This window comes from Ochotona princeps, chromosome 11, assembly GCF_030435755.1.
Source record: "Ochotona princeps isolate mOchPri1 chromosome 11, mOchPri1.hap1, whole genome shotgun sequence".
Taxonomy (NCBI): Eukaryota; Metazoa; Chordata; class Mammalia; order Lagomorpha; family Ochotonidae; genus Ochotona; species Ochotona princeps.
In genome coordinates this window covers 15,414,637-15,431,637 of record NC_080842.1, presented here as the reverse complement: position 1 = coordinate 15,431,637, position 17,001 = coordinate 15,414,637, and the positions used below count along the sequence as shown (strand labels likewise).

The window sequence follows — 17,001 nt, the reverse complement described above, 5'->3', positions numbered from 1 at the left end:
GCACTTCAGCCTTTTTTTACCTTCTACATGCTCCAGCTCTTAGTCTCCCCTGAGCCTGCTTACTCTCTTGTTTCCTGCACATGAACTTGGAGAACTAAAGTTCTCTCTCCCTTACTCTTTTGCTTTCTGGCTCACTTCCCCCCAAACATGGTCCACATTTGTCTGTATTCCTCACCCTCTGAATAAAGTTGACCACTTGCTTAAGCCGTGTTGGTGCCTATACTTTAAGTGCTTTTTAAGAAGCAAGAACCTAGAAAATAAATAGTTGGCCTTAACCTAGCCCACAACATTAGAACCCTATGTTACTATCCCAGGAGACACAAATGTTTGATAGAGCAGTTTGGGAAACATTGGATTATTCTCATTGCTTAGAGAAAAACTTGTCTCACTCAAACTATTCCTTGAACAAGGAGGTGATTCTTTTTAGAAAGAGCTTCCCAACACAGTAGTTGTGTCCCTTAGTGACAAGAAAGAACACATCTGAGACATGCACTATTAGGTGATCTCAATGTTGTGCAAACATCATGGAACGTGCCTACGTGAAGGGACTAGGATTGCCACCTGTCACCAGGTGTGCAACCTTATGGGAGTACCACTGTATACATGGGCAGTCCAAGGCAGACTGAAAATCACCCTGTGTGCAGGACTGTATTTTTTTTAGAGATTTATTTTTTGTTTTTATTTGAAAGTCAGATACACAGAGAGGAGAGACCGAGAGAGATCTTCTGTCTGATGATTCACTCCCCAGCTGGCTGCAATGTCTGGAGCTGAGCTGATCTGGATCCAGGAGCGAGGAGCTTCTTCCAGGTCTCCCACATGGGTACAGAAGCCCAAGGCCTTTGGGCTGCGCTCAACTGCTTTCCCAGGCCACAAGCAAGGAGTTGGATGGGAAGCTGGGCCACTGGGAATAGAACTGATGCCCATATGGGATCCCAGTATGTGCAAGACAAGGACTTTAGCTGCTAGGTTACCACGCCAGGCTGCAGGCCTGTGTTCTAACAGGGAGTCTGTTACCAGGAGAGTGGTTGCAGCCTGTTGTCTTGCAAGTCCTCTTCCTACTCATCAGTGGGGAGTTCTTCAGGCAACCTGCCCTGATGGAGATGGAAGCAGTTACCTGCAAAGAAGATGCTAAGCATTTGAATTCGCCACCAAAGTTGCCACCTTGTGGCAACTTTGAAAGTGCCCAGCATTTCACTTTTAAATTTCAGTAAACATGGAACCTTCTTCAATAAACTCACAAGCAGGTAGGTAAATGGCCTTGGGAAGGAGCTAGATACTTGATAAATAATGCACGTCTAAATTGTCACGGCTTAGTGTGTGACCTGCTCAGCAAGTTTAAGGGACGTGGAGTTGCTTGCAGAAGGAAAACAGAGCCTGCATTGATGACACTTGCTTCCTGAGCTCTCCAGCCGGCAGGGGACAGCAGTGGTTCTCAGTGGGAGTCGTTAGTGTTATCTGGAGACAGCTGGTCCAGTGGTCACTCCATGGAAACTGCCTGTGGCTGCAGCACTCCTTCGGAAATGCCAGCTACCCCGCATCTCAGTTTTTGCTGGCAATGTGTGCATGTGTCCAGGACAGCGAGCGGATGGTTCTCCCTGCCTGTCCTGAGTCCCGCAAAGGCCCTCCTGGCCTGGGGCCTACTGCTTCTGCCCTTCCCTCTCTCATCTTCTCAGACCTCCACACAGGTGCTCACTCTTGCTTTCCACCTTACCCCAGGGTGATACTTACTGGTGTGGGTTTCAGTGAAAAACTGAATAGGGAAAAAGCATGGGAACTGCTACGCCCTCCCTGAATCCACAAGCTTTGATTTAGAAATATAGCAGACCACAGATCCCAAAATTGAGGCGTCAAAGGTCCAGCCTGAAAATAGGGACTCTTCCGGGTCCCTCTCCAGCTAGGACCCAGTCCCCAGAGAGTACTGCCACCCACCTCCCATAGGGCAAACCTGACTTAATGCAACACCATGGTCTCTTGTGATCAAAATGAAACCACAGAAACAGCAATAACTAAATTCTAAAAGTATCATGGTTTAATCATTTGTTTGTATTTTTATTAAAATTTTTTTAAATTTCTGCCTGGTTATGACAATGAAATAGGAAACCACAATTACAATTCACAAACTGTGGCATGGAAAACAACACGCACTCTGTCAGGAATTACATCAAACCCTTTCCTTTTTATTCATTCAAAGAGAGTCCAATGTACAAGTGTCAAATATGAGCACTGTCATTCTATGTATTTTTTGTTTGTTTTCTCTTAGAAGGGGGAAAAAGACATTTGTTCTGGCAGCACGCTTACAATTCCAGGAAGTGGTTTTGATACCACCAGTTTCAGGCAAGAGACACCGTTATAAACCTGGAAGGCATATTTTGCTGAGGCGAGGGACTCCTCGGCTGGAAAACCATTCTTCCTGTGCTTTGTGAATGGGCTGTCAGCCTCAGCCAGTGACTGAGTCTTTGCAGGTGTTGAAAGAGAAAATGGAATTTCCTGCACAGACAGCAGAAATTGCCATGGAGCAGAGTGTTCCTGTATCCCGAGCCCCGCCCCCCCCCCACCTCCAAGCTAGTTCTGCCTTCCTGGGGCTTCTCTGTGGTTACACGACCCTCCACCAGGGGCCACCCTTTTTCTAGAACCACGCGACACCAATGTTACCTCCTACACTGCTTCTCTAGGGTTCCAGTGATGGCACAAAACATCAGTTATCAGAAATCAGATATTAAGACTGTGGGCACTTTGTTCACACTAGGAGCAGACACTTGGGGGGAGGGATGTGTTGCTCTGAGGAGCACTTCTTTCATTTTCCATGCCCCCCTCTCCCTTGGGGGTGTCAGCCCAACATCATACACTTAACAGAATATTTTTCATGTAGAAGACTGGTCAAAGTTGGTTCAATGGACAGTGGCAACTGTCTTATGCCAATTAAAAAAGAAAAAACTTATTGCCCAACAATTCAATAGTTCATGAAGCAAGTAAATGTTACCATTCAGTACACACACACACACACACACACACACACACACACACACACATATACACACACACGAGAACTGTGACAAAAGGATCAACCCGAGTTATGTTGTGACTGTGTACAAAAAGCAAATGAACCCCCTAAACTTGATTAACGCCACATTCAAGTGTGGAGACACTCGAGTGTCACCTGATCTGTGGGACTCTTTTCTAGCTGGAGGAAGTCAGATAAATTCCACCGGCCGACCCAGAGCCAGCCCAGTGGCCTTGCTGGGCACAGCAGATTCTGCACCAAACAAATGTGTAATTTCCTGCAATGCAGCCACTTGTTTATTTCTCGGAGCGCGTTTTGTAGGCTGTGGCATTCCAAGAATCAACACTTTGTACAAGAAGTGGAAGAGGAATACCAGCTGACTCGTTCCTTGCCTGCCACTGGTGAGAAACGGTTGGCTTTCCATGGTGTCTGATTTCCAGGGGGAGGAGTCGGAGGGAAACATACGGCTTCTATGTTCTCCAAAGTTTAGGTGCTACTACTACAGTGTATGTTGCTTGGCCCCAACTGGGTGAAAGAGAACAAGTGATTTGCCGGTTTGCTTTTCTAGCTGCACCTTATGGAGGTTTTTAAATCCAGCATTTTGCTGGCCCTGGGCAGCAGACTGTGTCCAATGAGAGGCTCTGTGTGTTATTACCATTAAGGTGGGATCCAGCCTTCCACCTGGCCAGCCCGCTGTTGGAGGGTCCACCAGCCAGTGTGAAAGTGCTGTGCTGATTCCCAGACTGTCCAGACAGGGACTTACTAGCACAGAGCCCCTGGGTCTGACCAGTCACAGACCCCTGATTTGCATTAAGTTAGGCCAAGGCTCAGGGTGCCTTTAACTGCTATGGTGCCTCTGGCTTTGCCCGACACTCAGACTACATGGAGGAAGGGAAGGAATCACCCTGTGCCATGCCTGGTGACTAACAGGCAGGGATCACTATGGAAAAGCAGGGTGGGGACCAAGCCATGGTTGCAAACGCAGTTAAGGGCCCAGCTGCCTACCGGCAAGCTTAGAACCATGGGCTCCTGGACAAACACCTGTTTTGTTTTTCACATCTGAGAAGGAGGATTGACAAATCAAGAAAGAAAAAAAAAATTTAGTCTCACGGGAAAAAGAAGAGATCAGCTCCAGTTTGGCACAGTTCTCATGCAAAATATTGCACCCAGTGTCAACTAACGCTAGAAGCTTCAAACTGTATAAATTTAAATGTATTTGCATATTATAAAAATAAAGATAAACATATACATATTTTACACTAGTTTACGGGAACAGCGATGAATGTCAGTCGATCCTTCTTTCACATTGAACAGAACTGAAATCTGAGGGCTCGAAATACTGCCACCCGGACTGAACCTATGGCTTGTATGTACGCGGAAAACAAAATCCCTGAGAAGCCGTCCGACTTTTTTTTCCTTGTCTTCAAGTAGTGCTCTCCTTGGAGGATCACAGTTCTGAGGTTCAGGTTGTAAAACATTTGCTCCATAATCTCTCCCCTCCTTCCCCTGCCCTCTCCCCACCTCTTCCGGGTTCTCAGACACTGAACATTGCTTCCTTCAAGTTCAAGCAGAACGTGCTTGGGAGTGCGGAGGGCCAGCCGGGGCCAAACAGGGGTGGTGGTGGTGGTGGGGTGGTCCCAGGAAGTCCTGGTGCGCTCTCTGCTCCACAGAAATGTCACAGCCATGAAAGTCACTGGTTTCTGTGCTTTTCACCAACGTTCTTCCTGCAAAGAGAGCGCAGAGATGACCAAAGGGGTAAGACCACGGCACCCGATTCAAACAGGAAGTGATGGTGGAAATCTGCTTCCTGTGCAGTTTTGTGGCTACTTCTGGAACTCCTTATAAAACTGCAAGTGTTAGACAACTACTGGAGTCTCCATAACAGGAAACTGTCTTTTTAGTGATAAATTAATTTAAAAAAAGAGTAACCTACATTAACATGCCTTAATCCTGTACCCTGTTATAATTTTAAAGCTTAACCAGATTTCCAATAAACTGCCCCAAATGCTGCACACAGACCTGCTTCTTCCCAATAAACACAAATGCACAGACACAGACACCCTGGCGAGCCCTGCAGGAACAGAAACGCATACTAGGCGATGAGAATGACCGTCTTTCTGGAGTAAAGAGCGTGATGGGATTTCAAATGTCACAAACCAGGCTATCAACTCCAATCTGGAGTGGGATGAACATCAAATGAAGAAACGCCTGCATCCCCAGCTTGCTGAACAAGTGCCATTCAATACAAACAAACTGCTTAGGGGGAAAACATCCATTGTCCCCATCCATTATTTTAGCTTTCCTGTGATGACACGTGGCACGCACGGTTTTTCAAAGTTTTTGCAACATGTGCTGAAACATATGATGACACCAAAAGGAAAGGAAAACCACCGGGGTTGAGGGTAGCAGGGTTTATGATCTGGGTCCCCAAACCTTGCTACCCAACCTCACGGACACTGCTAATCCCTTATCCAATAAAGACATGGGCATCTCCAGCCCATGGAAGAATTAGCAATGGGTTTGTGTGAGCCCAACAACAATGACAACACCCCAAACCAGTCCCTTCCATTTTCCAACTGCATGATCTGAGTAATTCGTGACTCCAGATAGCTTGCACATTACTCTGCCTTTTACTGAGAGGCGGGGCCAGTCTGACCCTTAACTAGGGTCAGCTGACGCCCAAGGATGTCTGCTAGCTAAAGGCAAGGCCGGGCATTTGGGGCCCTAGGGAGAGTAGCCTATTTTTATAAGCACTTAGCCATTCAGGAGTTTCTGAAGGCTATTAACATAGCAGACTCCTGGCACAGGAGGTTTTGAAAACAGCTTCAGATTCCAGGAATAATGGGATGGATCCATTTTGGAGGAGACTTGCACTGTTAAGATGCACGTGTGCACTGAGTTGGGCACTGAGTTTCGGTTCATGTGGGAAAGCCTCTCTCACAGACCCTGATGAACATTCAGAAACGTGCATCATGTCGGGCTGTCTGCTCTCCCAGGCCACATGGAAGACAGAAACATCAGGATTCCTAGTCACGCGCACCCAGCCAAGAGACCTTACTGATGAGCCAGTTTGAACATTCTTCCACACCAAGATCCCTCTTTGCACACTGCCATCTTAGAGCCACTCAATCCTCTCCTCCTCTGTCTCTTGCTGCTCTTCCATCTCCATAAACTCCTGTGGGGACTGATGCCATGGTACAGCAGGGAAAGACGTCAGCTTGGGATACTCGCATCCCATCTCAGAGTGATTCAAGCTCCAGTACTCAGCATCTCTGATCTAGCTACCTGCCAGTGTGCCTGTGGCAGTGGGTGATGGCCCAGGTCCTGGGGTCCCTGCCACCCTATGTGGGCGACCTGGATGGAGTTCCCGGCTTTTGGCTGTTCCATCCATTTGTGGAGTGAACCAGTGAATGGGAGATCGACGCCTCTCTCTCTGCACATGTGTCTCTTCTATCTCTGTCCCTCTGCTTTTCAAATACATAAATAAATAAGCAAACCACAGAACACCCCTTCATTCCATCCTGCAGAACCAGTGCTGCTTCCTGGGACATCTGCTGACTCTGGCTTTGTCGCGTGTACAGGTGCCTGTTGACAGCACCATCTCAGGCAGGCATCACATGTCCTCTGGAACGCCACCCTCACTTGTCTGTGTGCTTACTCCTCTGATTCCCACTCCCTCCTAGCAGCAGGCCACAAGAATCTCAAGGGCAAGCTCTGATCTTTCTGCTTCTCCATACCCGGCCCCTTGCTTCTTGGAGGGTCAGGGACACAAAAAAAGATCTGCTGAATGAGTAAGGGGTGAAAGAAAAGCCACAAGTAAGACACAGTCCTTTCACGAGGCATACCCAGTATTAGCAGATGGGAAGAGTGACAAGTTAGAATCAGGAGCTGACACTTGACCTTGGCCTTGGGGACTGGGGGCCTTCACGGAGAGGGACAGTAGGGTGGCAGCCAGGGACACAAGAAGGGTGACTCCTCCCACAGTAAGGGAGTGGCTGGCATCTGATTGGGAAGGGCCTTGAGGGTCAGTGCTTGGCATTTTGAACTTGAATCTGGAATCATCAGGAAGCCAGTCAAGGTTATCAAATAGGGAGAGCCGGTGATGGGTTCAATGTTAAAAGATAAGAATGATGTGAAAGACAACCCTTCCAAAACAAAAAAACAAACCCAAAAACTAGTGTGGAGGTTAGAGGCAGATGAGACTGAACCCAAGGGGGCTCAAGGGAGGGTGATGCGGGCCAAATCACACCGAGGCACAGGAACACGATGGGAGTGATGGGATCACAGGGCTCAGTGACAGATCACACTGGGAAGGGAGGAGAAGGTCCCCAGCTTGGTGCAGGTTGGGGCAAGACGAAGTCATGACCCAAGGCAGGCAGCCGATATGGCTCTTTGTCTCCACCTGTGATTCCTAAAAGAGAGACCCTGAAGGGGGTACTCCAGCTGGAAGTGTGTGAGGGATGGGGATTGTCATACCCTGTAGCATACAGTTGAACACATGTGCAAGCAAGGGTACTCATGGCCGTGCACCCGGCACCAAAGTCAGCAGCCACAGCATGGACCTGGAGTCCAGCGGTGCACTTGGCCACCGTGACTTGGGGGGCATGCCAAGATCTGTGACTCAGCTGGTCTGCCATGTGTGACTCACAGGTTTGTGGGAGGCTTTTGAGTCCAGGGGCTTGGGCTCTGAGGCTTCTCCCTAGGGTGCTTCAGGCCTTTGGCACTGCAAAATAAAAGATAGGATCTCTCACACAACACACATCCCATGATGTTAGGCTGGGGCGTGAAGGCTAGCTGTAGACAGCCTTGTATACAGATCTTCATGTGTTCACCTTGACCCTGATGGGACTGGACCAGCACTATTATCATCCACCTGTCTGGCATCCACTCACTAGTTAACCGACAGAGATGTCAGGATTCTGGCCGTACAGGGGTGCTATGCAGTTCTCACATTTATATGCCATCCAGTGTACACCACTGATACTGCAAGTGGGAATAACAGCTGTTACTTTGAGTTGGGCATTTATTTATTCTTAGAATTACATAAAAGGGCCCAGCACAATGGCTTAATTGGTTGATTTCTTCCCCTTCAAGTGTCAGGACCCCATAAGGGTGCCAGTTCCTATCCCAGTCGTTCCACTTCCCATCCAGCTCCCTGCTTGTGGCCTGGGAAAGTAGTCGAGCACAGCCCCAACGCCTTGGGACCCTGCACCCATGTGGGAGACCCAGAAGAAGCTCCTGGCTCTTGGCTTTGGATCAGCTCAGCGCCAGCCATCGCAGCCACTTGGAGAGAGAACCAGTACATGGAAGATCTTTCTCTCTGTCTCTCCTTCTCTCTGTTCATATTCCTTTCCGATAAAAACAAATACATATGTATTTTTAAAAGTCTAAAATGCTCACAAGAACACGATGAGGTTAGTGTTGATGCCACTTCAGAAATGTCACAGAAAGACATTTTGGGGCTAAACATTTAGAAATCTGTGTGCTGGTTCTTTCTCATAATCAGCATTTCTCAGCAACTTTCTCAAGATCCCCCTGGCGTGTATCTCCCTGCTGTGCAGAGTCCCTGCAGGAACAAATGGTGAAGATTCACACTCAGGGAGTGACTCCAAAGCTCACACTGCCTCAAGGAAACAAACACCATCCCTACAGACCTTCAGGCTCGGTTAGTCAAGGGGCTTCTTCCTTCACAATGCTCGAGTCAGTTTTAAAAATTACTTCTTTCAGGGCTGGTGTGCTAGCTCAACAGGCTAATCTCTATCTTCAAATGCTGGGATCCCATATGGATGCCAGTTCATGTCCTGGCTGCTCCCCTTTCCATTCAGCTTCCTGTTTGTGGCCTGGGAAAGCAGGTCCAAAAGCCCAGGGACCTGCACCCACATGGGAGACTCCGAAGAAGCTCCTGGCTCTTGGCTTTGGATTGACTCAGCTCCAGCTGTTGTGGCTACTTGGGGAGTGAACAAGTAGATGGAAGATCTTTCTCTGTCCTTCTCTGTACATCTGCTTTTCCAATAAAAATATATAAATCTTTAAGAAAATGATTTCTTTCATCCAACAAGCATCTAGGATTGTCGATACAAGCAGTGTTAGTGCCAACGAAGGCAAACTCCAGTAGTTCCCTGATGCTTGGTTCCCGTCATGACTTGACTCTTTCCCGAGGAGGCCCGGCTCTGTGGAGGCTCTTCATCCCTTCCCCTCCCCACCCTTACCCTCTCTGCACTCACTGAGTCCTCAAGGAGGCCTTCCCCATTCAAGAACCTCTATGCTTCCCAGAGACTTACCCTTACACAACAGGTGCTCCCAAAGTCACAGATTGGGCACAGTAAAAATGGTGGCATAAGGGAAAGTAGCACTATCTTTTCCACTTAATTTTCCAAGAAAGTATGAAGGTACCTAAGCAGAGAGGGGGAAAAATGCCAGTATCAATGTGACTGACGGGAGACTAAATAATCACAGAGACATTATTGTCCCTGGCCTGGAAAGCAGCAAGGCAACGAGCTGTGCCACTCCTCGGCCAGGACACAACAAACCGATGCCCACCAGGGCGAGCCACGCCCCAGATGACCTCCGTACTTCTCTTGTTCTCCTGAAATTCCTGCCTCTTCCCACCTCCCATGACTGAGTCATTTGAAGAAGCCAGATCTCTCTTGCTGCAGGATCTCGTTTAAAACACAAAGCAAAAAGATCAGGTGTACACCAGCTGCCTGGAGCGTACTTAGCCACCCTGCTGCCTGTGTCCAGTGAGAAAGGACCTGAAATCTTCACAGAAGGTCCTTTCTCCCCACCCTCACACACCCTTCTGACATCCTAACCGTGTAACTGGCAGAACTGGGTGAATCAAGCCCCGGGTTTCTGCGCATGTTCACAGCAGTCCTAAGTAGAGGTGGGGAGCGGCTGGCTTGAATGGGGCATCCACAGCATGTAGGCAAAAATGCACGTTTCCAAAACGCACTTCAGCAATGTGGCACCGCTGCCTTGCCCTCTAGAGTGGTTGAAAAAGGAAGAAACAGCCCAACAATTTTTTAAACAAGCCCACATCTGCCCTGTTAGAAGTTACTTCCTTCCTCAGCCCCCCGGGAGCTCCCAGCGCTCCCTAGAGGAGACAACACAGATGGACCAGGTCCCAGCAGCAGCATCACCACCGAGGTGTCATGGGCAGAGACCACGGATGGCCCATTTCCTGTGGCGGCCAGGGTAAGTCCATGAAGAAACTGCAGATTGGAACGTGGGTGGCAGGTGTGGGGTTATCTGCCATTATATCCCGGAGCAGAGTTTAATTAGAGGCAGGGGAAACAGGCTTGGGTTGAACCTCTTTGGGAAGAGGAACACTCAGCGGGGCACAGAAAAATGAAACGCCGCTGGCAAGCTGCCACCTGACCAAATAAGCTCAGGCTCCCTGAGGGCTGAAAACAGTCTCCCCCAGAGCCACTGAGCAGAGACAGAATTCACAAACTTCCTACCATCTCCTTAGCTCTCCCACTGCGAAGGGTGTGCTTGGTCTCCTGGGGCCCCTAACCTCCAAAGCTCAGTGAATTTGGCAGACTTCAGGGAGGCTCTGTCTGCTGTCCCTCCTCCCCTCCCCCAGCATCTGGAGGGAGCAAGCCAGCATGCCGCCTTCAGGCCAAATCAGAGCCAGAGCTTCCCACCTTTAGGAGAACAAACAGGCAGCAGTGTCATTTCTGAAAGCAACACTGAAAATGCTCACTAACTTTGTTGAAGCGGGTGTGATACTAGACTCAGAAACACTAACTAGGCCCAAGTTTTCTTTCTAGGGTGCTGGAAAAATGTTCTCAAATTAGATCGGGGTGCTGGATTGCACAACTCTAAATACATTAATGCTGACTGAATGAATGAAGTTCTGCAGTATATAAACTGTTCACCTGTAAGCTTGAGAAAACATTCCTGAAACAATCTGTATTCTCAAGGAAACCAGAATCTTCCATAACAATCCCAGGAAATTTGCTCTTGGATGAATGCTCACTTTATCTCCTCACAAGAGCTGGTATGCTTGGTGATCAGGCCACAGTTAGTGTGGAAATTACTCACCCTTCTATCTGCTAGGGACTGGGTAGAACCCCAAACTGAAGATACTGCAGCCCTAGAGACTTATATTGACAGCTTTTGGTTCATGAAAAAGGCTGATGGATTGGAGTGGAGATTGGATCTTTAGGGCCCCTTCAGGGAGGTCTCTGGGGCCTCAGGGCTTGCCTTCAGAAGGTTGCTGTGGCAGGACAGTTCATTGGGGAAGCCAGAAGCCAACCTTGACTCCTGTGTCTCTACCTCCTGCCTTGCACGGGAGTCTCCCTCCACACCTGCTCAGCCCCTGGCACCCTCCACAGACCCATGGCACTGCCTGATCTTGCACAGTGAACCTCCAAGATAAAGGCCAACACAACCGTCTCCATCCCAACAAGCTCTTCGATGTTGGACATGCCACCTGCCCTCCTCAGCAGAGGCTAGGAGGCCCCCCGCGCCACACACACTCCCTGGGCCTCTGGGTACTAGTGGAGGCTCTACATCCTCATCAGCAGAGGCCAGGAGCCCCCATCCCCCCAGGCCTCTGGGTAGGAGTGCAGGCTCTGCATCCCATCTCTGCGACCTGCTGCTGGAGCCTGCAACCGCCCCCATCCCCGGCACCAGGACAAGTTGCACAAGGAAAGCAAGAAGAATCACCACTTACTTTTTATTTCCTTGTGGGTGATTAACGTGCCTGGGAAGCTTTTATAAATTTGGAACTCATAGGAAGAGTCAAACCCTCACTGCAGAAGGCTTCTTTTGTAGAAACCAAACACAGCACAGTGGGCCAAGCTAGGCAGGTAAGTGATAAGGCTGAGCAGAACTACAAAGGAGAACTGAACCAATTCATTGAAGAAAAGTGGGGGATGTCTGTTAGAAGCCCCCCTAGGTCAGTGGCCCAAGGGCTCAATGATTATTACCAATGCCTGCCTGGAACATTCTTCCCATTCCTCTCAACCCTCTCCTGACTCCAGCAGTAAGTGGTGTGTCCACCTGTGAGTGGCAGGTCAAGTGCTGAAGCTGAGAGCCACGTGGCATGGACCATCGCATCAGTGCTGACTACTGTTCCAGACCTGAGGAAGGTGACAGGGCCAAATACAGGGGCCCAGGGCCGGGGTGCTCACTATCACAGGCACGAAGGACTCTGACAGCTGGGAAAGTCCAGCACACATACACACACACCTCCTGGAATCTCCTGAATGTCTGTTCTGCTTTAGAGTGGCTCCAGCCTCATCTGTTCCTCAGGGAAGTCTAATGTGCATGCCTAATTAGTGACGCCAGATCTTGTCCACACATGTACACTTTACCAGAAGGTAGAGGAAGTCAAAGCTCACTCTGCGGTGACCTGCCTAAGTTAATTGGGGTTAACCAGTGCTTGCTGGAACTCCAGACCTCAGGCTCCCCAAGCTGAGGAGGCCCACCCACCACCTGTGCTGACAGCTAACCTGAGGGGTGCCCACCCGACTCCTAGAGCCTCTAACTTCCAACTCATTGTCATCCACTTGTGAAAGAGCCCTCCCACTGGGCTGCGCCCTGCCTTCAGGCATGTCCCTTTGGGTTTTGGGTTTGGGATGGTGGGTGCTGGGGGTGGGGTGTAAGACTAGAATGCTCAAGTATAGGATTTGAATCTAACTGTTTTTGTAGAAATGGTCAGACATGAGATCATTTCCTCCTGGCTTTCATAGTTTAAAAAAGAAAAAAATCATTTTGCAAGAAAAGGCTGGCTAGGAACGGGAAATTTTCCTATTTAGAGGAGATTCTTTCATTCAGAAGTGAGAATTGCATTGCAAAGCTGCTGTCCCCTTCATGAGATTCTTTCATGATCCATTTCCAAATCAAACGACTCAGATGGCTGGGTCACAAGTGGCTCAGTCTCCTCCCAGGGCTTCCTCCAGCGTCCAGGTGGCCGAGGCTGGCAGCTCCTGATTGCTCATGGCTTGCAGGCTGCCTGTTCATTTATGTTCAATAAAGTGCCAAGAGGGAGAGGCTCGGAGCCATGGAGGTCTCTGGCATCAATGGACCATCTAACTCCTACCTTGCCAGTCAAATGGCATGGATCTATGGCTAAACAAAAGATTAAGGTCTTTCCCAGCTTGGCATGATGAATAACTGCTTCTCGCTATCCCCTACCCTGCAGGGTCTATGGTGTATCTGAAAGAAAGGGACCAGTGTACAGAAATTAAAAAATAATAACAAAGATGAAACGTATCCTATTTAATATTTCCAGGAAAGGGAAAGGTCTGGTTCACATGATGTTACTGTGTACTCCTGTTGTAATATTTTCCTGTGGCTGACAGTCCTATCAGAGATGAATGAGACTGTGTGCATGGGAGCTATATTAGCATTGTGGAAGTCTGTGCATGAGATAAGAGCTTCTCCTGGGTGTTCTGTGATCTTCCTCAGTGCAGATGGATGGGGAGGCTCTGCCTGATGAGCCACCCAGATTGCAGAGAAGCAGGCTCACACTGCTAAGGAGTGACAGCTCCCCAGAAGGCAACCCACGGGCTGCAGGGAGCCCCTGTCTCAGGGCGTCATGAGAATTTCCCAAGGTCATGGTTCTCAAATGCACACACGTATCCCACTCTCCCAGTTCTGAAATACTTATGTAGGAAAAAGTAATCCTAGGAGGCCAAAAAGAAAAGGAAGGTCCAAGTTAGCTGCGTTAGGTACATGATGGGCTGGTTTCACCATGTTGCTGATAATTCACAGATAACAAAATTTGATCCAAGCAGGTCCATGGCTTTATTTTCAAGATTTTGGGTTTAAAAAGGCATTTCCATTCAAATGATGAGGAACTTGCTGTTTCTCAATACTTTTGGAAACAAAATGAACCCCGAAAACCCAGAGTGAGTTTATCTTGAGTACCAAGCGATCACTCTGCCCGGAAGTTACTTGATGGGTATTAGTTCTCTGTTTTTTAAGCATGTTTTGGGGGGAGGTGGTGGCAACTGCACAGCTCATGACTGTCAGGAGCTGATGAGAGCACCAGAGTCCTGTACTGAAACAAAAAATCATGGAATACACCCAAACCTAAAAACAACAAAACCCACAAAAGCCCAATTCTTCCCCCAAACAAACAAAACCCCACACTCATCGATTACAGATTTGCTCAGGCTTTTCTTAGTTGATGATCCCAGCTGTCCTTGGAAGCCAGCCCCACTGACTCTTCCACAAACACAGTTAAGCGTACCCACCATGCACCTACAAAATACTCAAGACCAAGGTACTGTAGATTGTTCTTGATTTAACCGGGGGGTGGTGGTGGTGGAGGGGAGCATATGAATGATGGTGTCAAAGACGTGCTGACTGTATTAGCAAAAGTAAAACCAAAACGAAATAAAAAACCATGAAAGAGAAACTGTCAAGTTCGGAGTGGTGTGGGGTATCAACCGGAAGACCCATACGTCTGCCATGTCTGCCCTGATGGCTGTGTCAAGGTGTGGGCAGGCACAGCTCAGTTAGACTTTCGGTCCTCATATTTCTAGAGTGGGATCAGGAGCATGAGGCAGAGTGTGGCTCGGGTATCCAGAACTCACTTGGAACAGGGGCTGATCACGGTTGGCGTCGGTGGGTAAACCAAGGCAACATTCACTCGCTCGCTGCCGTTCTTGGGGCAGATGATCTCGGCCACTCCTTCTGGTCTGGGCTGGCTCAGCAACTCCCCTGCAGAAAGAGGGAGAAGAGCGTATTAAGTTTGGCCCTTAACAGCGGGGACCACTTCACAGAGAAAAGACTTGTTTGGGGATGGGGGGGACAGGGTGGAAGCATGATGATGAGGAGGAGAGGGGAGGAAAGCTGAGGGGCCAGGAAGCCCAGGGTTTATAGATCATGGAGTCAGAGCAAAGGTGCACACAGGATGGCAGAGGTTGTTGGCTCCCGCTTCCTTCCATCCCATCTGCATCACCAGGGAGAATGACAGAATGACAGGTGGGTTCTGGCAGGAAGGCTGTGTCCCAGACAAAGGCGGCATCTGTCACTGCTACTTGGCTCATCTGCCTTTTCTTTGTAGAAACTGACTCCCACAGATCTCTTCTCTGCACAGCGCATACTAAGCCAGGCTCCCATGAGCCCGCTGAAGTGAGAGCTGCCAAGGACGAACTCATTAGGATGGGACCCATGGGACTTCAGGCAGACCACAGCAGCCTCTCCACGAACCTTTGCACATGCAAGCTACAGATGCAGCAGGTGGGGGCAGATACTGAGGCACACACCCTGGGCCCAGCTCTGCTACCTCCTAGCAGAGAGGACTGCCTGGATGGGCATGGGTGCCAATTCAAGGCACCGCAGCACTACCCCATTGAAAAACAGACCATTTGCTCAGGGGATCATCACAGTACTAGGGCTAATGGGATAGTTTGCACACCCTGGATATAATCTCTCCCACTATCAGTGCAGGACAATCTTCTTTTTCTTTTTTTTTTTTCTCCCAAGGGACATTTGGATATTTATAACATCATTTGCAGCAGGCCATGTAAAATTATCAACTGAAACATTAACTTGCTACAGACCCTGAATTTGGAGTCCTGTCTACAATTGCCATGGCCAAACAAGACCAAATGTTTCGGTGGGCAGGCCAATCAATGCCCACCCCTGTACTAGATCTTTCAATCCCTGAAAGCAATGTTGACTCCCATTCTTGACTTGCTTCCTGCTGTCTGCACCCTTGCACCTGCACTCTGTCCCCCCTCTGTCCCCATGGCCAGCACCTGCACTCTCACTTGGAGTCCTTCGTCAACAGCTGGATGATAGTCATGTGGCTGCTTAAGCTGCCCCGCTCTGCAGGAAACAAACCACATCAAAGACCTAAGTCAGAGACTGATGGGGGACAGACAACCCTTGAACCTCACACTTGAACTCAAGGGCAACCATCACTTCCACAAATGCTTTGAAATTCTAGGGACACCAAAGCACCTGCTGGTACTTGGTATAGATCGCTCCATCTCACTTGGCAGAGCTCATAATGGTAGGCCCATCTAATTTCACCATCATAGTACCCCAGAAGGACTCTCATCATACAGGGAGATTCTGCAATGGAGCTAGAGTCAGTAGTTAACAAACAGCAGCCTTAGGATGTGAACCTGCGAACCCAGCTCTGGGACCCTTCATGCTGTGTTACCAGCCTCTAACAGCAGTGGGGGAACAACTGACTGGCGGGCCACAGGAGGCCTGAGAAACCACTGGGTCTGACCCTGCCAAGGCAACCGCGGGTGGAACTCCAAAGTCAACAAATTTCTGGGCGGCTAAATTTTAAGTTGATAATTTTGTGTGGCCCACAAATGATGTTATAAATATCTGAATGGCCCTTGGCAGAAAAAAAAAAAATCAAAACACCCAGTTCTCCACCCCTGTAATTTCCCCAAACTGGTAACTGCTTCTCTAAGCCAGAACACATCTTCCCTAGAGGATCCATCTAAAAACAGTCTTTTTAAATACCAAGCTACGCACTGATATGCTTATAATTTTCTATGAAAGTTGTTAATTGCCTGATTTAACCATTTTCTATGGCTCTGCACCAAATGAGCTCAATCTGAATTCTAAAAACAAATTCCTGCCAACACCAAGCGATGGCAAAAGCTCATTTGGTCTCCTTGGCTTGTCTGCTGGATACAGACAAAAGTTCTGACAGCAACTAGGAAAAGATCTCAGAATATCAAAGTTCAAGTGAAAAGTGGAAATGCTCTCAAAGATATAAAGACAGACCCAAGGAAGAGCCTCCTGGGATTGGACTGAGACCTGGGAGTTGTTCCATCCAAACATCAGTAATAAGTGGGGAGCTGTATGAGTAGAACGGATTCCCTCCCAATCCCAGCCAGAACCGACATTTGTAAAGCAACCAAAGCACCATGCTTCACGGCGGCTTAGAGCAGTACAAGGGGAAATTCTCTGCACCCCCAGGCTGCACCCCAGAGCTGTGCCACCCTTCCCTAGCCCTCTATATTGTCAGGCTTCCACATTCTGTCCTGGGATCCCCTGCATGGCTGGAA

The 17,001-nt window shown here is 48.8% G+C and overlaps 1 protein-coding gene across 2 annotated transcripts in view; it reads right to left on the bottom strand.

Moving 5' to 3' along the window:
- Positions 1-2,564: 2,564 nt before the first annotated feature.
- The window catches only part of MFHAS1 (multifunctional ROCO family signaling regulator 1), an 82,673-nt gene continuing 68,236 nt past the window's right edge, over positions 2,565-17,001 (bottom strand). The window contains exons 2-4 of one of the 2 annotated variants that reach the window (XR_009246260.1): positions 14,554-14,680; positions 9,283-9,394; positions 2,565-4,725 (exon numbers count right to left, since the gene is read on the bottom strand). Coding sequence is in view for 1 of the 2 variants with exons in the window: in XM_004592686.2 (XP_004592743.2) it covers positions 4,692-4,725; positions 14,554-14,680 (161 nt within the window). In the remaining variant the exon portion in view is untranslated. The remainder of the gene's footprint in view (positions 4,726-9,282; positions 9,395-14,553; positions 14,681-17,001) is intronic. The other variant, XM_004592686.2, reaches the window with a different exon arrangement.